Raw genomic sequence first — 25,681 nt, 5'->3', positions numbered from 1 at the left:
AGTATATTGTGTAGTGTGAACAAAGCGATTGGCACTGAATGAGTGGTATTATCTGTTATTGATGTTGGTGAGTTATGTGTTTGCGACTCGACAAGCGTTTGCGCAGCCGTGCAGTCTCACTTGGCCATCGTGATGAGAATATCTACGCTTTGTGTAGAACAAGTTAGGCAAAATGTTTAGCCTTGAATTAACTGTAAAAGAAAAATTGGTGGAAAATTTTAAAATGGTCATTAACGGTTTTCTCTTAGTCAAATGATTTTGCGCAGCCTAGTTTACGGAGGGGCTCCTCACTTTTACAAAAGCAACTTTTGCACAAATTAATTTGTCTTCTTCTACTTTGGTCTTTTACTTTCAGGATTGCCAATATTCTCCTCAGGGCTCAGCTTCCAATGAGATTCATATTAATTCGAAGATAAAACCTTCCTACTTACAAATGTTAAGTGCAAAACGTAGTCATCAATGTATGTATGTTTGAATGAATTCCCCTCTATGGGCCGGTAACGGATTCCATATTCAAAAATTACGTGGGCATTTTTGAATTTCATACGCGTATAACCAAACAGGAAACTGCCAACTGTGAGGATCATTAATAATAATGCTGTCGACTGGCACTGTGACGGTAGGAACTGGCGTTAAGAGATAACTACTGAGGAGTAGGTACATAGTTACTGAACCATATACTATGAGATACCAAATTGTGTACAGATATTCTGTCAACTGTCCGCCCTATGCCGATGAAACAGACGTCGAAGTGGAACGCACATGCGGCGAACAGGACACAGCGCATGCGCGAACATTAGCATGCAAGCGCACGCGCGCGCCGGAAGCCGTGCGCGGGAACGGCCGCGCACTTACATCCAAGATGGCCGCGCACTTACGATGAATCGATAATTAATCGATAACCGATTTCATATTTCATATCCATCGCACCTTATTAACAACATGTGATGTAACCTGGACTATAGCAGGAAGACGATGTCACGATCAGAATGCGTACCGCGCGAGATCCTTGAGACGCCCAAATCGATCCCATGAAATTGATCACTAGAATCATTAAACTGTTTTGTTTTATGGGAGGTCGTTTGAAGTACATGTGTACGTTTTTATAGTTTGATTGTTGGTTCTTAAGGTATTCGATATCTGCTCCTTCGGGTACGTACCTCTAGCTATACAAAAGAGTATATTATGAGCTATAAAATGTGCAGACGGGAAGTTGGTTTTCTTACTTGAGAGCCCATAAAATTTTGTCTTCATGCGTCATTTGTCCAAATGACAGAATTGTTTTAACTTTAAACTTGTCTGGGATGTGCATTTGAGCAGTTTCAATTATTGGACTGTAATCATTATTTAGTTCCTAATGGAATTTATTGACTTTTATGAGACTGGTAGATATGTGCGCAATACGGAAGGCGTAGAAAGACAATAGAAAGGCTTTTGCTCTCATTGAGGTAGAGAATGAGCCTGTCGCACCTGGAAACACTAAAATTGGTTATTGGTTGCCACGTGAAGAAATTAAGTACCTAAGAATATAATAAACTCGGAGACCCAAACTACTGCCTGAGTGCAACTTCTGAACTCTATGCTATGGGGGACAATGGAGAATTGATTGAATGGAGCAATGAGATAAAACATTTACAAAATGATAATTCCTATTGCACATTGTGACAATTTAAAAACAATCACGAAATCCTCATCTTGGAGAAGCATTGTCCGAAGATTTATAAGGTAAGTTGGTGCAATATATTTTCAACAAACGTCGCGTTTGACAAACTGCAGTGTCTAATTGTACTGACAGAATAAAAATTTATATTCATCGGTGCGGTGTTTACGACATCAGTTTATTTGTATGTACCTATTGTCCGTGCAAGATTGCAACCACTTTAATTGTTTTAGGTAGACACTTTAAAAACAGAGTACCTACTTGTGAAGTATAATGGTAGGTAGCCCGTACTGTAAAGTTTCCAGCGACTTGGAAAAGTAGGAATTAAAATAATCGGAGGTTTCCCCGGGTAAGAACGTTTGGAAGAAACTTAGATTTTGGAGCTTTTTGAAAACAGTCGGTTTTGACTTTGTGTTGTGTTTTATAAAGTGTCATCAGAATGACCGGAGCAATTTTGTCTTTCTATTTATTGTTTAGAGGCCTATTTCACATTTCAGTTTAAAAACACTCACTCACAACACCAAGAAGTCTCCAAATGCCCAAATCATAAGCATTGACATCTTCGAAATTCAAAATAGAAACAGTGACGAAAGGTATCTATAGTTGTTTTTTGACAGTGTCATAGTCGAGCGCGCATAGTTTTTTACATCTACCCTCTGCAACGGTCCGGTGCGTCCGGCCGTAGTCACGACAACCGCAACCACGGCGTCATCACCAAAACATTGATTTTGTATGACTTTTATTGGGACATCGAAAATGTAGGTAACCATAGTTTTTTTAAGCTTTTTTCCTAAGTACTCCGTGTACGGTTAAATGGAAAGCTATGGGTTTTCTCGTATGCTATTTCATTCTGCATACGTAGGTTTACTTTACATAGGTGGAAAGGGTTGAAAATATTTATACTTTGATAGTTTGTATGTTGTTATGTATTTCGAATATTTTTAAGGAAGTTGTGTAAAAATAAAACAATAATGGCCTTACTACAAAAACTTAAATACCACCTACATTGGGTTTAATGAAGCTCTTTTTTATAGTCATGAAATACAGAATTGGAATTAGAAGAACCTAAGAGATCAGAGAACGTCTCTACCGCGCTGTCTGCTTCATTCGCTAAATCCTTTTGTGTCTTCATTATGGTTGCAATTTGTGCTTAAGATTTTCCAGTTTAATAATCCAATGCAGTTAGCATAGGAGTTAGCATCAAATTAGTTATTCAAACTTTTAGGTGGAAGTTGAAAAGGTACTGAACGTAATTTGGCTGCTGCTTTGCTCTACACCTAATAAGCAACTAAAATCAAATGTATCAAATGTTAAATCAAGTATTTTCAGAGAACGACGAATGGAATCTTCCCTCCTGTCAAAACAATGTGATTAAAACCCAATCAACAGCATCGATAGCGGTCCCAATTTCCACATTACATATTAGTATTTGAATCCAGTTCAACAGCCGAGCTACTTCATGATGATAGTAATTATAGTATTTGGTGAAACACTCAAGCCATCAAACTGTCATTATCAGATAAACTCGTGTGACGTAGCGGTCGTGACGTCGCGGGGTGAGCGGGGAGAGCGCGAGGACGCTGACCCGTGGCGCGCGCAGCCATCGTCGCCGGATCCTGGCCAAGGCGTTGTATATTCTGCCTCAACTGACAAATTACACCTTTCGCGCTTTTTTGTAACTGATTGCTACTGAATTGTGACTTTAAGTAATCCTTTTGGTTTATGAAGGTTTTAGATAATAATTAATTATTAATTATGTTATGTGTCAATTGATCTCCCATATTTTAGTTGTTTTGTAAGTACTTAAATACTATTTTGTTCTAATGGAAAAATATTTTTCAGAATCTGGTAATAAACTTGTCTGAGATTTTTGTGTTGTACCTAAGTAAATACCTGAAGGAACGCTTAAGTAGCAGACTGTTTTAATAACTTCGAGCAGTAACTTACAATTTGATGCAGTCATTGGTCGCAGTAAACAGATACGACAGGAGTTGTTTGGTAAGTAGATACTAGATAGGTAGGTGCCTGGTGACTATCAACCTATTAGTAGATATAGGGTATTCATAACTTAACATATTGTTCACAATTTGAACCCAGTCTAACTACATTTGTGTCAATTAGGTTAGAGCCCAGTTTGTTTTAGATAACACCACTCTAGTCATAAGTTGAATGAATTCTAAAAATAGATAGGTAAATAACCTTACCTACTAATCAAAAGGCGTTAGATATCGTCGTCCATGTTCCTCGCGTGTTTATGCCTCTATTTACATTTTACAGCTTCATCAAGGTCTGTTAGGGTGAGGCTAGACTAGTTTGTCCGATGACGCACGGAACTGTTCCTACATTGGACACGTGTCTAAGGATTAGGCGGTGTGCCCACGCCTTTATGTATACGACTAAATGTGTTGCTGCTCCCTAGGGTTGCTGCTGGTTGAATTGCTAAATCATAACTACTGGGGCCCGATTCTCCTAAGTTAATAATGTCAAAATTGAATAGAAATCGAATCGCAATATGATCGCAATAGCAGTTTTAACCATATCGGGCATTCTGCTACTAATATAAGACCAATCGTATTCCCACGACATTCGATTGGTTTGCAATTGGTCTGCTATTTTGGTGTTTTTGTTCTATACGGTACTTTGCTCTACAATCATATTGCAATCGTAAATCATTTGCAGACAAAATGATTCATTATTGAATGACAGAAAAGGATAAAAACGTTTATTTCAAAGAAAAAATAGCGGAATGCCACATACGCTTCAATCGTAATCGAGTCGTGATTGGATCGCAGTCGAATGTGAATCGACATACGATTAAGTAAAATTAGGAGAATCGGGCCCCAGGTTGCTATAGAAATCTTTTCTGGTTTAGCTGCACCTATATGACACCAGATAGATGAAAATAGACAGATAGATAAGTACAACGTAAGTGATAGTTAAGGTGAAGAAGAATATAAAAGAGCGCAATAGGTAGAGACCTACTTACATTAGTGAAGGTAAAGTGAAATAAAAACCCAAATAAAATGAGAATGCATGAGCAGAAATACATAAAAGGTTTACACAGCAATTCAGGTGGATTTTCGGTAAAACAATTTGCAATTTGATGAATAACCTTTACCGCTCCGGCACGTGTAAAGCGGTTTCATGAATTAAACCCAGAATTTGAAACACGTGTTCCGTTTGGTGCAATTTCCTGGAACTGACAATTGCTATTGTAAATTAATGAACTTCCACTAAAGTTGTGAAATAAAATCAGAGTTGAAAATAAATACTTTTATTACTATTCTTCTACAATTAAAATAAGACTACAAGATTATTACTTCTTGATGTCGACGCTTCGAATTCACAATCTCCACTGCCTGAACTTACAATCTACTGAACAAGAAAGCAGCAGTAATCAATACAATTATTGTTTTATTTTTACACAACTTCCTTAAAAATATTCGAAATACATAACAACATACAAACTATTAAAGTATAAATATTTTCAACCCTTTCCACTTATGTACAAAGGACAATGGGCAGATTGGTATACCCCACCAATAGCAATGTCATATATATCATTGGATAGGCCTTTTTATGTAGAACAATATTTACTATGACAGCTTTGCTGAAATGTTTGTCCGTTCTGAGATATAGATCAAAAACTGTGCAAAAGTTAGAACTAAGTAATCTATTGATAACTCAAGTTTTTAAAGGAAAATCTAAGAACTACTAAGTGTAAGTCTTGTATATGAAAGAAAATCAGATTACAGTATTGATTAGCATCAGTTTTAAGATTGTTTGTTATCTATATCTCAGAACGGACAAACAACAGAACAAAGCTGTCATAGTAAATGTTGTTCCAGTTAAAAAGACCTATCCAATGATATGTATGACTTTCCTATTGGTGCGGTTTCTCACTACGCCCAACATCCAGTTGGTACAATAAAAGGTTGAAATGCTACATAATAGTAACAATTATGGATCCTAACGGGCACAGTAGTACTTACAAGACTTAAAGTTATTAGTACTTAGATTTTCCTTTAAAAACTTGAGGTATCAATAGATTACTTAGTTCTAACTTTAGCACAGTTTTTGATCTATATCTCAGAACGGACAAACATTTCAGCAAAGCTGTCATAGTAAATCTTGTCCTACATAAAAAGGCCTATCCAATGATATATATGACATTCCTATTGGTCGGGTATACCAGGTCCCATATATTTGTGCCCATTGTCCTTTAAAAGATTATTTCTGGTTGAAAATACATAGTGTAATACCTTTCCCGCCAATATAAAGAAGACACACTTCCTGTATAAATTGACATTTTTAATGCATTTCAACTTCCGGTGAAGATTAAATACAACAATTAATATGAACATCATTTAAAAATTAATATGCGATTATAATTATATAAAATATATTTCTTATTCTAAATAATATTTTATTTGTTAAGAATTTACAAATCACAACCACAACTTCCGGTAAAAATAAAATACATTTTTTTTTTTTAATTTATTCTTGGCCATAATAAAATACAATAATGATTGTGGGTTGCCAGTACCTATAATAAATTAGTAAAATAAAATGACTTTGTAATTATATTTCTTATTCTAAAATACACTTTTATCTTAGATATTACAAATCACAACAGTTGGAAATACTGGGTATGTGAATGAGTAGGTACTTATAGTGATTTTCCTAACCATCACTCTACCTTTATCGAGAAAACGAACTTGTACAACGTGCTTACTAACTAATTACGATCTACACCTGATTATGGTAGGTATTACTAGGTATAAGGTTATGGTATCTAACTAAGGATAGAAAGATAAGTTACGGTAAATCAGCTCTTAATTGAACTGAAATGTTAACGTTTTTCATTGGTTTTGTGATCACGTCAAGTCGATTCACCAGCAAAAAAATATGACCTGTGCGTAAGAAATGTCAAATGAGGAATGAGGCAGCTGTGTCGGATGATACGCCACAAACACAAGAAGTTAAGTGTTAATGGGAAGTTCATAAAATTTCCGGTACCGCGTCGTAGATGATATCATTACGTTGGAATTGGTAGGGTCAGAGGCTCGCACCACTGTTGACGAGGGAACAAGGACGACTGAAATAGATCTTTAGGTATCTGAGTGAATTGTTTGCTAGTTTTTGTAGACCCCTTGCCTCCTAAGACAATAACAGAAGCGTCCGGTTACAATATATTTTCCAGTCGGATGTATTATTTGGTAGACATGTTATTACGGTGTTTTTGTGAAGTTATTATGTTTGAAAGCTTGAAGGATCCCACACGTTATCAATTGATCTGGTTAGGAAAAGAAGGATCGTAAAATTTTATTATGGACTGGATTAAACTACTCTCTACCGAACTACCGTGAGATCGGATGCATATGCTAGGTGCTACAAGACGGGATGCTCTTACCTCAATATTCATTATTAACGATTTGAAGTAGATACTAATACGGCAAACAGGTCTCAGAAGCAACAAAATCAAAATATAGTGTGAGAAAAAAGATTGAAAAACCATAAACAATTAATCGTTACAGTTTTTATCACGAATGGAGGTGAGCGGTGGCTACAATCAAATTATATGAACCGATTTACATGTCATCAAGCTACTACTATTAATTATTCATCACTAATTAGCAGTTTTGTATGGGAGCTAGGCGGCAGATCTGAGCGCTCGTTCATGCCGGAAACAGGAAGAGAGCAATCAACATTCCTAAAAATATCACACATTTGGCGTTCATCCGGCGAGCTGGCTGCGGCGGCGGCTGCGACTTCAAAATGTGGACTAATTTAATACTTACCTGGGCTGTCAGTAACGTTACAAAGAACATGCTAACTTGGTAATGGTTTGCTTTAGGTACTTCTCAGAAGATAGTGTGATTTGTTTCAGATATGCACACTATGCGCTGGTTTTAGAAAAAACGTGCTGTGATTTACCATGTGGTATCAGGAAAAAAGATCCACAAGTAAATTGTTCAGTCTCAAAGTTTTTTTTTGGTAGCTTTTGGTATTGATATCATCATCCTATAGTAGGTGTCCAGCCGATGTTGCTTATCTAAATATTAACCTATCTATGGCCGTTTTTCCACATGGCTGCTCCAATTTTAAGAATTCTTGTAAATAAATAACAACGGCGCGTATCAACTGCCACCTAAACCTTATATGTATATACTTAGGTAGCTTATCGTTACATTACAATGTGTAATAGCTGTAACCGATAACATCGACCTTCCTATCGAAAAAAGCGTTCAATTTTTATCATAATGTCATCGTAATAATTATTATTGTTCGGTGGCCACGACTAATATTACTTACAATTCCCAACAAGTCCGAGTCTAGTACTCGCCGGCACATAATTAGATAATTTCTATTATTTATATGCGAAGTGTCGTGTGTGATGCGCATCGAAACGAGTGTGCTTCCTCCGGCGTCGGTTGTACGAAGAAATCCGTCGATCGCTTCTAACTAAAGAGGATGTACGCATCGCCAGCAATGACTTCATTTACAAAAAGTTCCTGTCGTGAGTGGTCCTCCGTGCTGGCTTTTCCTGCAGTGACGAGCCACGTAAAGCGCTTTTCATTTCCTCTATGGTAATATCATTAAACGTGTCAGCGTACTAATGAGATACGGGATTGGTCACGATTTACCAATACAAGAACTCGCATTGATTGTTATAACTCGCATGAATGGCACTATTCATTTATAAAGAGGATGTGAGAATCTTGTATCGTAGGTAATTCACGTGCGACAGGTAAACGGCTACTATTGTATACGCATAATCAATGAAGTTGTTTTATTAATGAATCATTTCAAATTTAACCGACTTTAGATATTTTTCTGGAGCTGATTGGAGCGATGGTTAGGTAGGTTTCACCCCAGATACATTATGAATGGATTTGAATAATGGTAGGTACACCTAATATAGATTTAAAATTATATTAAGTATCAATTCAATATGTTCCATACTTTTGCCTGTGGGCCACATACTGTTGGGCAATGGATAATAGGTACTAGACATAACGCACAGCTCCAACAAGAGTCCTTCATAACAAAAGCATAGGTAAATAAAGAATGGATCTTTCCACTAAGTTGCCTTGTATCCTACACGAATACTCGAGTAATCTCATATGAATATGGAAATTGATAATGTGGGTAGTATGCACAGTTTACTCGTAATGTGACGCGCAGCGCCATCTAGTAGAACTAAGAGATACTAAGTATTTTTAGTGAACGTGGAGGATTAAAACATGGAAAGCACAGATTTATTAACAAAACTGGATCAAAATTGTCATTCATATAATACTAAAGAGAAAATCAATCCTAAAATAAATATTCAATCTCAATGTGTATTGAGACAGTAGGTGTAAAAACTGTCTAATCGAAGCATCGCGCAGATGTATATTATAGACAGAAATCAAGTATTGCTCATCACAAATGATAGATGGCGTGCAAATAAGTCGGCTGGATAAAGAGTAGCATTTCATATACCTTTCTAAATAACACTGAAAACTTTTTAGAGATGCAGAGGCATCGACATCGCTTTGTCTAGTCTATAGTCTATACTAATATTATAAAGAGGAAAACTTTGTTAGTTTGGTTGTAATGGATAAACTCAAAAACTACTGGACCGATTTTAAATATTCTTTCACCATTAGAAACCTATCTGCGAGTAACATAGGCTATATTTTATCCTGGTGCGGGCAGTAGCTCCCACGGGACGCGGGTGAAACCGCGGGAAAACGGCTAGTCCTAAATATGTAGAGCGATAAATATATGTTACCGTACCCTGACCTAGTTCTGACTAACATGAATTTAACGGTAATTTATGCGACTTAACTATACATAAGTCTAGTTAACATTAAGCAATGATTAAGGATTATCAGGATAACTGGTTTATAAATGCAAGGTCCTCAAATGAAACACATTTCATAGGCGAACCTTACTAATCATGTATTTAAAACTTAAAATCTATAATACTCATAAATATTACATTATAATTAATTTCCTGTACGTTGAATTACGATTATGTACGCAGTATATTTAAACAATTACTCAAGATTCTTGAAATAAAATGTATTCACTAAATCACAAAATTTGTCATTTAAACTCAACAAAAAAATATTTCTAGGCATGATAAAAAGTCTTAAAAGCAAAATTGGGTATTTCAGATGCATATATTTTTGAAGTGTTTCAAAAACATAAAACTTAAACAGTGTAAGTATCTTACAAAAATTTGAGAAGCTACTTACTACACTATATGTAGAACAATAGAAAATGCTTCTTATAAAAAATAATTATAAAAGCTATAAGTAGGTGTAAGTAAGTACTTAGAGATATTTTTATTCAATTGACAATTACATTTTCTATGAAGACTTACTGGCATATGTGGAAGGTATTTTAGGAATGTTTTTCTTGATTTCTAATCAAATGTTACCAACCACGAGGGGAAATAGTGTAAGCCTTAGAACTATAAGTATAGACCGATTTCAAAACCAAATCGTAAGGTCACTTGTGATTTTGAATCGAACAGGACGAAATAACAATTCAATAGAAGATTGTAACAAAAATATTAGGATTGTAGGAAATGCATTAAAAGTATGTCTGACTAGTAAATGCTTTGTTTGTGTGACGATAATTTACACGTAGAAAAGTCGTACGCGCGATGTGGTTATCAGCAGATCTCCATCAAAGAACTTGGTTTCAATGACGACGTTGCCACTGTAAAATAAAACAAAAAGACAATGTTAATACATTACTTTAGATTTTTGCAGTTTTATAGTTATTACAAAAAAAATATATAGAAATACCAAGTAAATAAACAACACATAGTCCATATACATATGATAACGACAGCTGCAGTCAAGGCATATAAATCAATCTTTTCATCAGGGCATTCTAATCGTTTTATTGCATTATATTATGCAATCTCAGTAAAATATGGTGAATATAATGATGTCGTCCCTGCATATTATACTCACTTGAGAACATTAGCAGGCATCATCTGAGATTCAGGAGCAGATTCAATAACTGATTGCCAAGTATTAGTAGAGTTGGGGATGACATAGCCAAACTCGAAGAACCATTCCTCCAAGCATCTTCCCTTGAAAAGGACTTTCTGAAAGGATATAAAATTATCTTATTTATTGCTAGCTTTTACAACTAGATAATCATGATAAAAAGTGCTTTTGCATCCATCTTTCTGTATACATAAAAGTTGTATTAGTTACACTAATTATACGCATGCAATTTCAAGCATGGCAGAACCGTTATAGCTGACCCAAGAGAAGGACTTAGGATGTATTTTGCCTCCACATGCCTACGTGCAGCATTATCTTGGGACGAGGTGAAACCACAGGTGGAAGCTGGTGTTCTACAGTTTTCAATAGGTACCATCAATTATGTTTACACGTTAAGAGGGACTCTAAAATTCTAAAACTAGAAGTGGATATAGTACCTGTTCCAAACGGAAGCGCTCCATAGACTCAATAGAGCTGAAGTTCATTTCACGGGACACCACTCTGCACTTGAGGATGCGCTTGGGAACACGCGCCTCGTGCTCCAGGTCAGGACTTGACATATCTTCATTGTTCTGCCAGAGGATCTTACCTGGAATTAGCATGTTACATTTACTTTGAGGCATACTTTTCAAAATAAAGAGTTTAGAATCTAAAATCGAAACTTTAGATTAATGTATTATAGTATTAACACTGTTAAAAGGGCTTGAACTCACCTGTATCAGCATCTCGCAAATTCATCCAATTTCTGTTTGATGTTATTGTTAAGAAAATTAAAGTCAATGGGTATCCTTAGGATAAACATAGGTTGTACAATATGAAAAGACAAATGTGATGTTAACAAATATGAAGTTCAGAGTCTTTCAATGGAGAAATCATGGCTATGTATTTAAGTAGTATATAGCAATTTGTTTGACTTAGTTATTGAATCAATACAAAACATTAAACAGCTGCTGACAAATTTCCATTTTCAAAATCAAGTTACAAGTAAACTAACAACACCTCAGAGTCTTTATGCTGGAGCTTAAATGTTACATAAAATATGTTCTCACTCATCACGCAATATTGACCCAAAGTTAAAAAAGGATACACTTGAAAGCCTTTCAGGATCGTCTCCACGCGGTCTTGTCTGGCTTCTTCGACGGGTAAAACTTCCGTCATGATGCCTGTTATTTCCTTCTACTCGGTTATACGAGAAATATCGTAAATTGTACACCCTGTAATATTTTTTGGATTTTTGCACAACAATAATCAACTCAACCCACAACACAAAACGCTGACAACAGTGACATTTATCATTTCTGACGTGACCGCTAGGCAGATAAAAAATCTGATACAGGTAACAAAATAGTTTTAGAAACAAAATCAGTGTCACGTTAAATAAATCTGAGAAATTATGCAGCACATAAAGTTAATTCTGAAAAAACAAGAAATTTTATTGCACCAAAACAAACACCTTATGAGGTAGTTCAGTGATGTGGTAACTGTTTCAAAAAATAAAAATACCACGGTAAAGATGGATGTTTCGTTATACACTAACTTTGTATTTCAAGAGTAATGAATTCTCTTTCAAATAAAAATGCATTTTTTGCTACTTTTGCAGTGGAGAAGGGTCTTCAAATTTGATTTTACATTGGAAATCAAAGTTTTTGATTTCCATGATTTTTGTGTTAGCTTTTCATCCGTATCATCAGACTGGAAACAAAGGATTGAACAATTCTGCGTGTAAAGTTTTGCAAAAATCCAATATGGTTGATTTGATTGACAGAAAATAGAATAGAATGGAAGAGAATAGAACAGTTGTTGGTATTTTTGTATACCTGCAAGGTAATTCAAGAAAACAATAAGGGGACTAGATACCTGGCGGATGTACAGGTTTAACCAATTGCATTTATGTAACGTATCGATTGGGAGTTGTTTTGAATCGGAGAGCATAAATTTCTATGAACTCGAAAAGCGAAACTGACGAAGCTTCAAGGTAATTTTATTTGTCTTATTTTTAAAAGTTTAAAATTTTATAGTCATCTCCGTTCAATTTCATTATATTATTATCAAATAAAATGTTTATGACTATAATTATCTGATGCGTAATAATAACAAAGGTTAGGTTAGGCATTACTTGCTATTTTCGTTCTTTGTTTTGTGCTGAAATTGCGTCGCATCGGCAGGAGGAATCGTGTACAATGTTTGTGTGTGTATTTGAAGGGGGAGCGAAGCATCATCGTCAAAAAACCAAACCCCGAATAACAGTGAGGAGGAAGGTACGTCCAGTTTATGCCCTGGCACAGTAACCAACCGTTCTCAAGACATTATGAAGCGCGCTGCCGCTAGACAGCTGATCGAGAGGTACTTCTATCAGCTTCTGGATGGTTGTGGCAATGCTAACTGTGACAATCAGTACTGTGCATCAAGTGGAGAGGTAATTCACTTACAATTCTTGTATTAATCTGGTTTGTTTACATCAAATGTATAGATACCTAGATCTTATCTTACTCACTAATCTCTGATAGTACTCAAACTCAGTAAATTGTTCAAAATAATAATGTAAATTGAAACCTATCTCCAACTGAAATTCATCTGAAACTCATCTGTAATTTAAAGAAGTATATTTTTGTATCTATTTTCTTACTTTATATGCAGGTCTCTGTCTTAGTACACATGATTTGGATACCTGTTGCCAGAATTTCTAATCAGAAAGTGAAGATTTTATCAGTACAGGCTATTTTAGTGAGGGATAAATTAGTGAGGAAATGAGGAATATTTTTATCCAGTGTTCAAATAGCAAAATCTAGACTTATTGCTTAAAAAAATGTTTTACAAATAAATATTCTTTTTCATGTTTGTATAGGCCAGGAATCTATCACCAAATGAGGCAGCTGCAGAGGCCATAAAACTGTTTTACAAAGAGGCCCGACTATGTGACACACTGCCCAACAAAGTTCCTCGCACAGAGGCCAGTGGCTGTGATTCTAGTGCTAGGTAAATTATCCATTGATTATTTAATTTGAAATGAGCAATATTCAGTAGTTTATTAAGCAATTTTCAGCCTTACTACTACGAAAATAAAGTTGATTTTTGAACGATAGAGATAAGATTCTGTATTAGCAACTATTTTGAAAATGAAAGTTGCAATGTCAGCATTCTCTGTATTACAACTTGGCAGTTTACATTTTGTTGTTTTAACCAACAACAATTTGGCACAATTCCAAACTCAAGTGATAAAATAAAATAATTCTTTAAAAGATTTTTAATGGTGTGCTACAATATTTTTTTTATTCAGCACAACATGTAACACATCAAGTGTGAAAGACAAAGATGACAACAAGAGCAAGGAGGCCCAGCCTTCGAGCACGACGGTAGCAAAGGAGAGCACCTCCAAGGAGGAGGAACCACAAACTAGTCATAATATATCTCACCAAGAGGAGTCCAAAACTCGTAGTCATAACAGTAAGAACTTTTTGATACTCCAAACATTTTCGAGAGACATCGCTCGTGACAGCAACGCAAGGCCAATGCGGCAATGAAACCGTTTCCGAAGCACGCGACAGTCACCTGTTTTCGAATCGTATGTTTCCTTCTGTAACACTGTAGAGAGTAGATAGGTTTTTTAGTTTGATTATTTTTAAGACATTGGTAAACAACTTTGGACAAAGCCACTTTATGAGAAGTGTACAATATGGTGTCAACCTGGACTGCAGGCTTTGCCCTTTCGCCATTTCCTGTGGCTACTATATGGCTAAATGTAACACAACATAATAAAAATGCACAATAACAATTAGGTCCCATTACATATATGTAAGTACTTTTACAGGTACTTACAAAAGCTCTCTACATTATTAATACCTGCTAACCCTAATGAGTTACTACTGAGTGCATAATTTGATATTGTAACCTATCACACTCTTCAACTTAGAATTAGTTTTAATTACTAATTAAGTTAATTACTTTACTTACTCTTATTTAAACAAATAGATTTTCTAATAACAAGTCATTTACGTTTCTGTTTTTGCGCTGAACGCTTGCTCCTACCAAGAACTTTTTAAAATGGATACAGAAAATTTTATATGGCTGGTGAAAAAACTTGACGATTTGATAATTTCGTTGTTAGATGGTGCCCCGTTAACGGAGGAGCGTATGTATGAGCTGTGTGAAGAGTGCTTGCAGACTAAAGTCAGGCAGCCGTTGATCAGAGCTCTAGGGGAAGCGTTTACACAACCAGCCATACTAGCCAGGTGTTTTGCCAGCAAGGTGGTCGAAAATATCGACGAAGATGGGAAGATGATCGAAGGTGAGTAAACTTTTGCAACCGATTTCCCTCCCCCTCCTTTTGTAGCCTAAGAAGAGGCTGTGTTATTCTTGTTTTAGACTTTATTTCAATGGAGACAATGTCTATAATATTTTGACACTTCGATTCTGGCGATTTTACGAAATGCGCCGTTTCATGTTTGCACTGAACTCTCCACAAGCTCAAATTCAGTGCTCACTGAGAGTCCCAACTTGGCTTAAGGACGCTTGCTCGGTTTCTCGCAAATATCAATGTTTTTTAGGTACCATTTTGACACATAAGCAGTTACAATTTTCACAATATTATGGTATTAAATGAAAGGTAATTTATTCATCTCCACGTTAAATGCATTATAATTACACAGTCCCATACTTTTTTTTTACACAATTTCGTTTTCACCGCCGGAAGAATCATAAAAAAGTACAAAAAAAGGGGTCTGAATAAGTACGTGTAACCCTAATGTGGAGTTTATTTATAACTTCCAATAATAAAACAATCACAGCTAATGTATTTTTCTACACGTTCAGCTATTTTTTTTTGACATACATAAACCACTTTATAATTTACAATAAATTATAAAATCACTCTCAAATTTCTTCATACATTTTTTCGCTATGCGCACGTCTCGGACCGTCATTCCGCGCTCAGACGCGCTCATGGACGCATGGGTGTATCGCTTTGTCGGAAAAAATAAATACGTAAAATCTAAAATAAAGAGTGTAACGATTTGTGTACTGGGACTGAAATACGTTGATACTTTTTCGGATCAAAACAAAAGTAAGTACGGCCATCATGTTGTATCATGGCCGTACTTACGTACGTACTTATTTTTAGAATTGTATAGATAATAGATACCTATTAAAATGACAGTAATATTTTTTTTAATTCCAAATGGCGGGCACATTTTTTTTAATAATTTGATATTATGAGTAATCAATTAAAAGATTTTTGGGGGTTGTGATTTTGAAAATGTGTATTTATTTCATGATGGCGAACTTTTTTTTATGAAATAGTAAATTTTTTTACAGATGCCACGGCCAAAAAAATTTGGATATAGACCAAAAAAAATGTTGGAGTTTACCCAACTACGGTAAAGCCAAAAAAAAAAAAAAAAATCAAAAGTCATTTATTCAAAGTAGGCTGAAAATCAGCACTTTTCGAACGTCAATACAAAGAAGAGTTATGATTTTGACAGGCTTTGTATGTATGTATGTGTGTATGTTCATAATTTATGTTATATAAATTAATGTTTTTAAAATTCATAATGATGGAAACACGACAAATGAGACACGACAACCGTTTTTAATAGTCTGCATCAGGACCGCCGTCACAAATCACCGATCCTCTCGAAATACATATAGAGAGTTGCTACCTAATTGCTACCAGCTACCATTAGTTGCTACCAATTGCTACCCTCGTGGTTTTGAAGATATTCAGCATCCTACGGTGACAGCCATTCTGATATTTTTTGACTTTTGAAAATGCACCTCAGAGGGTTTTATAATAAACAAAAAAAGCAAATGGTATTACCAAATTCAGGGCCAGTTACGAGTAACTGGTCAAAACCAATGCGTATTTGCCGTATGGACTGGCAATGTCAAAATTAAATATGCATTTGTGGAACGAAACGACCAGTTCTGGAAGGACATTTAGTTAAATTCTACAACACCTGTTTACTTCCAGAACTGGTTGACCCACGATACACTAGCCTTAGGGACCATAGTTTACATTCAAGAAAAATATTGACTGTTAAAAATAATTCTTAAAAATATGTTAATTTTGTCATTTTGTTTTTATATTTTTTTGGTTGTTCACTGATTTTATTTTTTACATTTTAATTTCTCGCAACGGTTTTTATTTTCATCCAAAATACTTATGTATAGAGGGGTTACTTAGTGCTGAATCCCCCAGTACTCATATAATCCGATGACAAACACATCACACAAAATTTAAATATCATATCAATAAGCGTGAAACCCTTTACAAACACTAAGTTACAACTAGTTACAGTCGAAAAAAAATAATATAATATAAAAAATCTTGCAAGTATCAAATTTCGTTGAGTGATGTACAAAATCTGGCCAACAATGGCTTCTATGTGTGTGTGAGCGCAATGTCGTTGTGTTGCCGCTAGTTTACCTAAAATTGAGCGAGTGAGAAATGTAAAAGCGTCCTTAAATATGAGCTATTGATCATTAGTAATCTGTTTGTAGATAAGGAATCAAAAGCAATGTGTTTATCAAGTGATCCGGACAAGGATGTGGACAGTGTTGCGGGGCCCGAGTTAGACGTGCTTGCGTGTCGTAGAGCCTTTCAGTACCTTGCCAAAGTAAGTGAAATTACAAAATTGTACCCCAAACTCTTGAGATCATGATATCACCACACCAGAGAAGGATCTGATAGTAGCATGAATCTATTTTTATCAGCATCATTTCAAATCCTATGAGAATCACTTCGATCAATCTTCGCTTGTACCTTAAGGCCTTTGAAATAGAGTTGAATTTTTAATAAAGTGCCTAATGGTGGAAACTTTTTGTTACACAACTGTTAAGATCTAAATTCCAACTTTATTTCCATCACATTAAGGTATACGAGAACTGTGCCTAAAGTTATATAATTCCTCTTTCTTATTTTCTTAATACACACTGGTACGTCTAAATATCATTGCAGGTGCCATCAGAATACTACAGTTCCGCCCTAGTGACGTCACTGAAGGCTTTAGCAGACAACATGTGCATAGATTTGCGGCTGACAAAGAAAATGAGCATGGAGGATGCAGTCAATTGTTTTGTTATAGCTTTCGAAGTACCCGATCTTGGATGCAGTGATTATTTAGAGATAGCCCTGCCGGCCTTGTGTTTGGCTGCTGATCATTTGACGCTTAAAGGTAGGTTTGTAACTCTGTATTGTATTTTTAGACAGCATTTCATGCATACGGAGTTTCTTGCCGATTCTTCTCCATAAGACCGAGTCTTAGGAACCGTGCAACTGGTTTGACGTTTCGAAAGAGCTTTCAGTCCTATTTGAAATAAAAAAAAATACTTTGACATGGCAATTTAAAAAGATATTACTTCTATTTGTCTCTTTAATCTATTGCGCAATTACGAAGATATATGGTGCAATAAGAGAATGCGTTTATCCATCGTTTTTGTGTGTAATGGGCGCCAAGCTTCTGAACATTGTTTGGTGTTGCCAGTGTAAAAAAAAATTGTACATGGTAATATAATTACCTAAAAAAATATCCAAATAAGTATTATAACAATTTTCTAATCAAGCTAAATAATTAAGGTTGTTAACAATTATATCTTGCTTCTTTTCAATTTATCCTTGTATATTTCATCCTTATATGTTTTTAGGTAAAGCTCGTTTAGCCCGCATATGGGCGCAGCACTGCAAGGACAGTCTACGTCACATCCTGGAGACACTACAACAGCTCATCACACTACGAGTCATTTCTACTAATTACACGAGGCAGTTTCAAGTGCAAGAGGACGAAGTTGTTACGCTCGCTACTAAGTTTATGAAGGTAGGTAATAATAATAATGTTTTAAATAGTTTTGCTGGCTTTTTACTGGGTACAATACATATACCATACCAGCGGTTTCACCCGCATCCTGTGGGAACTACTTCCCGTACCGGGATAAAAAGTAGCCTATAGCCTTCCTCGATAAATGGGCTATTTTAACACTGAAAGAAATTTTCAAATCGGACCTCCTGAGTTCCTGAGATTAGCGCATTCAAACAAACAAACTCTTCAGCCTTATAATGTTAGTATAGATTGATGGTCTAAAATGAAAAACTTGATGTTTTAATTTTTGAAAACTTTTTGTGTGTCCCACCAATCTATGCCAATATCATATGGGGAGTTTTTTTGGTTGTTTGCTGGTACCCTAAAACCTCCGAAAATAGTGGAACGATTTGAAAAAAATATTTTACTGTCGGTTAGCTATACTATTACCGATATTTATATCTGGGTATGGGTCACTGGACGCGAGTGAAATCGCTGAAACAGCTAGTTATAAAAAAAAACTAGACTACTACTATTTTATAAGATTTTCATATTACTGTCTAAACTACATAATTTTACAGATAGTATACTACGCGAACATGTTAGCGGGTGTGATGGAGCCAAACAATCTTCGCGAAGAGCCCATAGTGATCACAAGCCAACAGGACCCCTTGGAAAATGTACTGGGTCATTTATACCCACCTACATCTATGAAGGCCTCGAAGAATATGCAGCCTGATGACCCCTTAGGTAAATACTATTCTATATATTCTATATATACTATACTTAATAGTCGTGATCAAAAGATTTTTGTATTTTTTTCTATTGATTAACTAGTGGTTTTAACTTCGTTCTCAAGTAATTCCGTTTTCAAACACCCTGTGAAATGTAAATCCACCTTACCACTGGACTGGACCTCTTTGGGCACAGAGATTTTTATGTACTTTTTTTCCTCTATTTGTGTCTGTCTTGTGTTGTGCCAATAAAGCCTTTTTTCCAATTTTTTAAGCCTTAAATGGATAAAGCGGTAGTCCATACTGCAAGTTGACTGTGTCTAATATAAAATTGTTTTGTTGTTTCAGCCATTGAATTAGATATAAATGTATTAGACGCTAGAAAGCCATACCTGCCATTTGAGGAATTTTACAACGAACCTCTTAGTGATACTATTGAAATGGATATAGACTTTGGTAATTTTAAGACGGAAATAAGTAAAGGTGAGATTTTTTATATTTTGTCCTGTATCAGAATGAACTACGAACTCTTTGCAAGCTTCGCAATGGGAATTTTCAATAAATTATTGCGATTTAATGTTTGAAAATTGCTATTTCCTATTAGTTTTTCTTTGCTTACTGTATCTAAAGTAAAATAAGTCCTTATATTTCCAACGCCTTAGAAAACTGCGCTTTAGTATATTGTTAATTAGAATACCGGTATAGCAAATAAACATAATCCACTTTATTACAAAACGTGGTTTTAAAAAAGTACTAGCTTTAGTACCACCTTTAAACCACTGTCCCCACAAAATCAACGGACTAAAGCTATTACTTAAGCCGGTACTTCTTAAAACCACGTTTTATAATAAGGTGGACTTAGTTTGAATTTGAGAAATGTGCAAAACTAGTGCAAAATATTGTTAACATTTTCTACATTTACAATTTCCAGGTAAAAAATTCGCCTTCCTCCGCTACCCCTTCATCCTCACCGTAGCGACGAAGTCCTTAGGCCTGTACTACGAGAACCGCATCCGCATGTACTCGGAGCGGCGCGTGTCGCTGCTGCACGCCGTGGTGGGCGCGGCGCCGCCCATGCCCTTCCTGCGCCTCAAAGTTAGGAGGACGCATATTATTGATGACGCGCTGGTTGGGGTGAGTAAAATAGAAGATAGGTTTGGGTAGTGTTTAATGGTGTTAAGGTTGCTGGTTCCTTATCAGGAATTTGATGACTTAAAATGCGTGTTTGCTTGGAGACTGTTCATTTTCGGATAACTGGGTAGAGGACATGCGACGCGCGTCACAAACACTCGTATAGATACGATATAGATATAACATGTAGTATATTAAAAGTTAAAAGGACGTACATTATTGATGATGTACTTATTTTAGTGAGCGGGTTTTAAGGTAGTATGTTTTAAAAGTGTGTTGTACTATGTACAGAGTGAGAATATAATTTGTTATGAAACATGTTTTTTTCTACAAGTATCTGGATACCTTAGGATGTGCTTTTGATTGACTATCCAACAAAAACGATATTCATATTCAACAGTCGAACAGACAATTCATTTCCATACATTTGTATTTATTAGACCCGCTCATAACTTTCTATGTTTTTTTATCTTTCTATGTTTTAAGCTATCCACAATAATTTCAAAAATATTTTTTTCCAGTTGGAAATGGTAGCCATGGAGAGGGCGTTAGATCTCAAGAAGCAGCTCGTGGTAGAGTTCGAAGGCGAACAGGGCGTGGACGAGGGAGGCGTCTCCAAGGAGTTCTTCCAGCTCATTGTGGAGGAAATATTCAACCCCGACTATGGCATGTTCACGCAGCATCCGGATTCACTCACCGTGTGGTATGGATGTTTTAATAATACTTATTAGGATTTCATTTTAAATGTATTTGAATTTAGCTGGTATGGCACTATCCAGCCTTTACATTGTTGTGGGACAGCAAGCTTATCAGTCTCAGTATTCTAGATCTTCTAAGTACTACTGTTTCACAGTACATAACATGTTATAGGAATATTTCTTCAAGAATTAATATTTAAATTAGAGTAAAAATAAACTCTTATTGATAAACTCCTCATATAAGGGTGCGTCCACATCTGGCGAATGCGCCGCGAATGCGCAGCACGCGAGCCGATCGCGAGCTGTCCGCGAGCTGCGCGCGTGCAGTCACTGCAATAGTTCGGTGCTTGTCTTTAGCGCAACTCACGCAAGGCTCGTATAGAGCGCGCGAGCGGCGCGCGATCTGCGCGCAATCAGTTCTCGCCCTTACAGTTCCGTATATTGGCTCAGTACTATCGAAGATGTCAGACGTCGCGCGCCGCCTGCGCGCCGCTCGCGTGCGGCGCTTAGGTCGCGCGCGAGCTGCGCGCGGGCCAAGCAGAAGCGGCGCACGAACAAAAATGCACGCGCGCAGCTCGCGGACAGCTCGCGATCGGCTCGCGTGCTGCGCATTCGCGGCGCATTCGCCAGATGTGGACGCACCCTTACCCTACTTGGATATATCTGTCCAATAAATCTTTATAAGAATTCAACCTTAAGTCTTACAGAATAGAGTTGTAAATTGCACATACTTGTACATATAGAGTTCCTTCCAAATAGCATATACGCATGGACTTTTCCCAATAAAATAATCCAAAAATTACTATAAACTTTCAGGTTCAACATGACCTCATTTGAAACAGAAGCGCAGTTCACGTTAATCGGCATAGTACTAGGCCTCGCGATATACAACAATGTTATTCTAGCCGTCAACTTCCCCATGGTTGTGTATAGAAAGCTTATGGGAAAGAAGGGCTCTTTCGAAGATTTGGCAGATTGGAATCCTGTGAGTATTCTAGCTTTATTGACCGATTTTGCAAAAAGGAGGAGGGTCTTAATTCGAATGTTTGTATATCAGTCCATGGTTAAAGGTAACTTATGGCTGCTGGCGCTTACGACATTGTGTTTCTGTAGTCTAAGCAAACTTGTACAACCATCTGAAACACAGTCATTGGTGTCTAAGATATACTTAGAAAGTACATACAAACTTAGAAAAGTTGCATTGGTACTTGCTTGACCTGGAATCGAACCCGCGCCCTCATACTCGAGAGGTTGGTTCTTTGCCTACTAGGCCACCACGACTTTTCTCTCTCTTTTTTCTTTTTACAATGTATGAAAATAAAATAAAAACCGGCACCCTTTAATTTTCTAACAATTTCTATCATGAACTGTATTTAACTAAAACTTAACACTGTTTAATAACAAATTAATAACAAAATTTCTTATTTTCTTATATTTCTTATTTCAGACGCTTTATAACGGTCTAAAAGACATGTTAGAGTATACAGGCAGTGATCTAGAAGAAATATATTACCAGACGTTCAGGATTTGTTATCAAGATGTGTTCGGAAACGCCATATTCCATGATCTCAAAGAGAATGGAGATGACATATTTGTTACACAGGAAAATAAAAGGGTAAGCTTATTTTTTTATATATGTGTTACCTATTTATGGCTTATTCAAATCAAGTTGTACCTTTACATTATTTTTTTTAGGTATGTTCAAACTCGGTATATTAGAAGTATAATTTTTGCTTTGTCCTGATCGATTCCTCGACAGGTTTTAATAACGCCCAGTGCAGAGCATTTTTCGCTGTCAAACTTCGAGTTTGTGCTTATTGAAATAATGTCTAAAAACGATTAATAGAACTTTCGTTTAGAAGCATTTCATGCCATACAAACAAATGATTTATTACAAATCTTATTTCTATTGAAACAAGGTCGCTACTAGTTTGACTTTTAAAAATGCTTTCCGCTTTATTCAAGCCCTCTTTTGCTAAGTTGCAGTCCAAACAACAGTTTCACAGCACAGCTTCAACATGTACAACATAAGCAAGTAGTGCCCAGGCCCGCCGCTAGCTGTTAGTTCGCCCGCGTGCAAAACTGATTATGCCGCCCTACGACTGCATATTATACCGGGTTTTGTCAAAAAAAAAAAGAAAAATTCGTTAAGATTATAAAATACGTATTTTAATTAGGTATAATAATTATATTTGTTTACTGAAGTGTAAAACTAAGCCACATAATCATTACAAAAACTTAACTCTTCTGTGTAGTGCGCCTAGTGCGATGCAAGAAGAGACAAGCAGGTAATCGTAAAAAAGCGCGAGCGAAGCGAGCGCGCAAATTTTATAGTTTATGATCTGCAAATGCAATGTCCGTAAATGAGCTTATGTAGCGCTCTTGTGCAATCATTACCCAAGTGGCCCCTATGTTTTGAAAAATTGTGAGTACCAACATATGTATATCAAAGTGCTTAGAACAGATTATGGGTAACTCAAACTAACGAAATAAATATCTATAACAATGTTTTAATTTAGTAAACAATGTTATTTACGGTTTTTGGTGGGTTTCCCGTTGAAAAAGTCAACGCAGAAGACACATATCATATGTAAGGAAGCGCGAGCGAAGCGAGCGCGAAAATTTTTCAGTCTAAGGCCACAAAACAAATAAAAATCACTGTAAATGAACAAACCTAAGTCACATAGTAAGATATGCACAGAAATGAAGTGAAAATGTATACGAAGCCGCGAGCGAAGCGAGCGCGATTTTTTCCTTTGAGTTTTCATGAAGTAAAAAAGTCATAAAAAGCCAAAATTAACAGAAAGCCATAACGGACGTGCGCGAAAAATGTTTTTTCGGAATTGAATGCCTCAACAATATTTAAGGTTCTTCCAACCTACAGACAGACATGTGTTGCTGGAGAGTTTGTTGCGCCACTACTTCTTCCCAGCAATAACACATAGGAAGTGGTGAAGGGTGGGCGTTTTGAGGGCTGTCTTATGTAAATTCCTGACGTTCAAAAAGTGCTGTCTTGCAAGTTTGAATAAATTAATTTTGATTTTGATTTTAACAATTAAACAAAGATAAATCGTGACACGGAGCCGCGAGCGCGAATTTTTTTGGGGATGCAAAGGGTGAACCCGTCAAAATTGACAGGACACGACCAAAGCGAGGGCGGCTTTTTCTGAAATTTTATTGCTAATCTACTCAGCTAATTTTATTAAAAATATTTTTATTACGTAATTATGGTTTAATTTTGCCGCCCCCTAAATCGTGCCGCTCAGGGCATTTGCCTCGATTGCCCCTTAATTTTGAAAATGATCTTTCAACAGATGCAACTGAAACCGGCAGTGTAAGTAATATTCTTAGCGCTATTGCTGTGTTCAGAAATATTGAAATCAAATCATTGGTAAAAAGATATTGTATTTTTTAAATATTACGTGATAAGTCGCTCGATTTGCCGCCCCCTAGTACATGCCGCCCGCGTGCGGTGCACGCCTTGCACGCCCGCTTACGGCGGGCCTGGTAGTGCCTCTGTACTTGATAGTTCTATTTTTCTTCTTGTATCATAAACTGTTAAACAAAATAAATAAATTATCTCATATATTTTTCCAGGAATTCGTAGAGCTGTACGCGGATTTCCTGCTGAACGAGTCAGTGGAGACGCAGTTCCGCGCGTTCCGTCGCGGCTTCCTCATGGTGACGGACGAGAGCCCGCTCGCCGCGCTCTTCCGACCTGAAGAGGTGGAAATGCTCGTCTGCGGCAGCAAGGTACGTCACCTCATTGTAGATGCTCCCGATTTTTTTTGTTTGATTAGGAATTTCTCCAGTTTTGTTTATAGAATATGCACCAAGAACTTGCTTGTTTGCTTATTTTTACAATGATTAAGTTTCATGTGAAAATGTACGAAAATAATCATGCCAATCTTGGTGTTGGTTTTAATGTAGTTAGGTACGAATGCATGTGAAATGTACCTAGTCAAGTTAAAGCATTTGTTTGCGGTTATGACGCATTTAGGACACAAAACAGACAAGATATAATAAAATATACATAAAAAACCCGAGAAACATCGTAAAATATGTATGGTATAAAATGGTAGTCGAGCACGACACTATCATTAATTTTTTCATCCAGATGAGTTATCTTTTTTATTTTTTTAATACCCTAACTAACACAATAAAAATCATCTAACACGCAAACCACTCAAACTTATACAATGTTTACAGAACTTCGATTTCAACGAGCTAGAGAAATCGACGGAATACGACGGCGGATACACGGCGGAGTCTCAAACGATAAAGGATTTCTGGAGTATCGTGCACAGCTTGTCGCTGGACGACAAACGAAAGCTCCTACAGTTCACCACCGGCTCCGACAGAGTTCCCGTCGGGGGGTTAAGTCATCTTAAACTTGTTATAGCAAGAAATGGCCCCGACTGCGACCGCCTACCCACTGCCCATACATGCTTCAACGTCCTACTGCTACCCGAGTACGAGACCAAGGACAAACTACAAGACAGACTGATGAAAGCAATAAGTTACTCGAAAGGCTTCGGAATGCTTTAAAGCGCTTAGACGACGTTGAACAAACATTTGTTGTAAATGAACCGTACGGTCTTTGTAACATTAATAAATGAAGTTTGTTTTATTTATACACTTAATTGTTGTT

The 25,681-nt window shown here is 36.5% G+C and overlaps 2 protein-coding genes across 2 annotated transcripts; one reads left to right on the top strand and one right to left on the bottom strand.

Moving 5' to 3' along the window:
* Positions 1-9,589: 9,589 nt before the first annotated feature.
* Positions 9,590-11,975, bottom strand: LOC124632318 (retinal rod rhodopsin-sensitive cGMP 3',5'-cyclic phosphodiesterase subunit delta). Its single transcript, XM_047167108.1, has 5 exons — positions 11,765-11,975; positions 11,391-11,422; positions 11,115-11,266; positions 10,639-10,775; positions 9,590-10,378 (listed from the first exon to the last, which is right to left on the bottom strand). Exons 1-5 carry the CDS (start codon positions 11,833-11,835, stop codon positions 10,297-10,299), a joined length of 474 nt encoding a protein of 157 aa, XP_047023064.1. The 5' UTR covers positions 11,836-11,975; the 3' UTR covers positions 9,590-10,296.
* A 441-nt stretch (positions 11,976-12,416) lies between these two features.
* LOC124632317 (ubiquitin-protein ligase E3A) lies at positions 12,417-25,673 on the top strand. Its single transcript, XM_047167107.1, has 16 exons — positions 12,417-12,652; positions 12,880-13,093; positions 13,523-13,653; positions 13,955-14,121; positions 14,783-14,962; positions 17,173-17,288; positions 17,630-17,846; positions 18,316-18,485; positions 19,049-19,217; positions 19,550-19,684; positions 20,133-20,335; positions 20,854-21,035; positions 21,847-22,015; positions 22,478-22,645; positions 24,628-24,783; positions 25,240-25,673. Exons 1-16 carry the CDS (start codon positions 12,618-12,620, stop codon positions 25,576-25,578), a joined length of 2,751 nt encoding a protein of 916 aa, XP_047023063.1. The 5' UTR covers positions 12,417-12,617; the 3' UTR covers positions 25,579-25,673.
* The last annotated feature ends 8 nt before the right edge of the window (positions 25,674-25,681 follow it).

This window comes from Helicoverpa zea, chromosome 8, assembly GCF_022581195.2.
Source record: "Helicoverpa zea isolate HzStark_Cry1AcR chromosome 8, ilHelZeax1.1, whole genome shotgun sequence".
In the NCBI taxonomy this organism is placed as follows: Eukaryota; Metazoa; Arthropoda; class Insecta; order Lepidoptera; family Noctuidae; genus Helicoverpa; species Helicoverpa zea.
The sequence above is the reverse complement of the archived record's forward strand: the minus strand, read 5'-3'. Positions and strand labels throughout refer to the sequence as shown.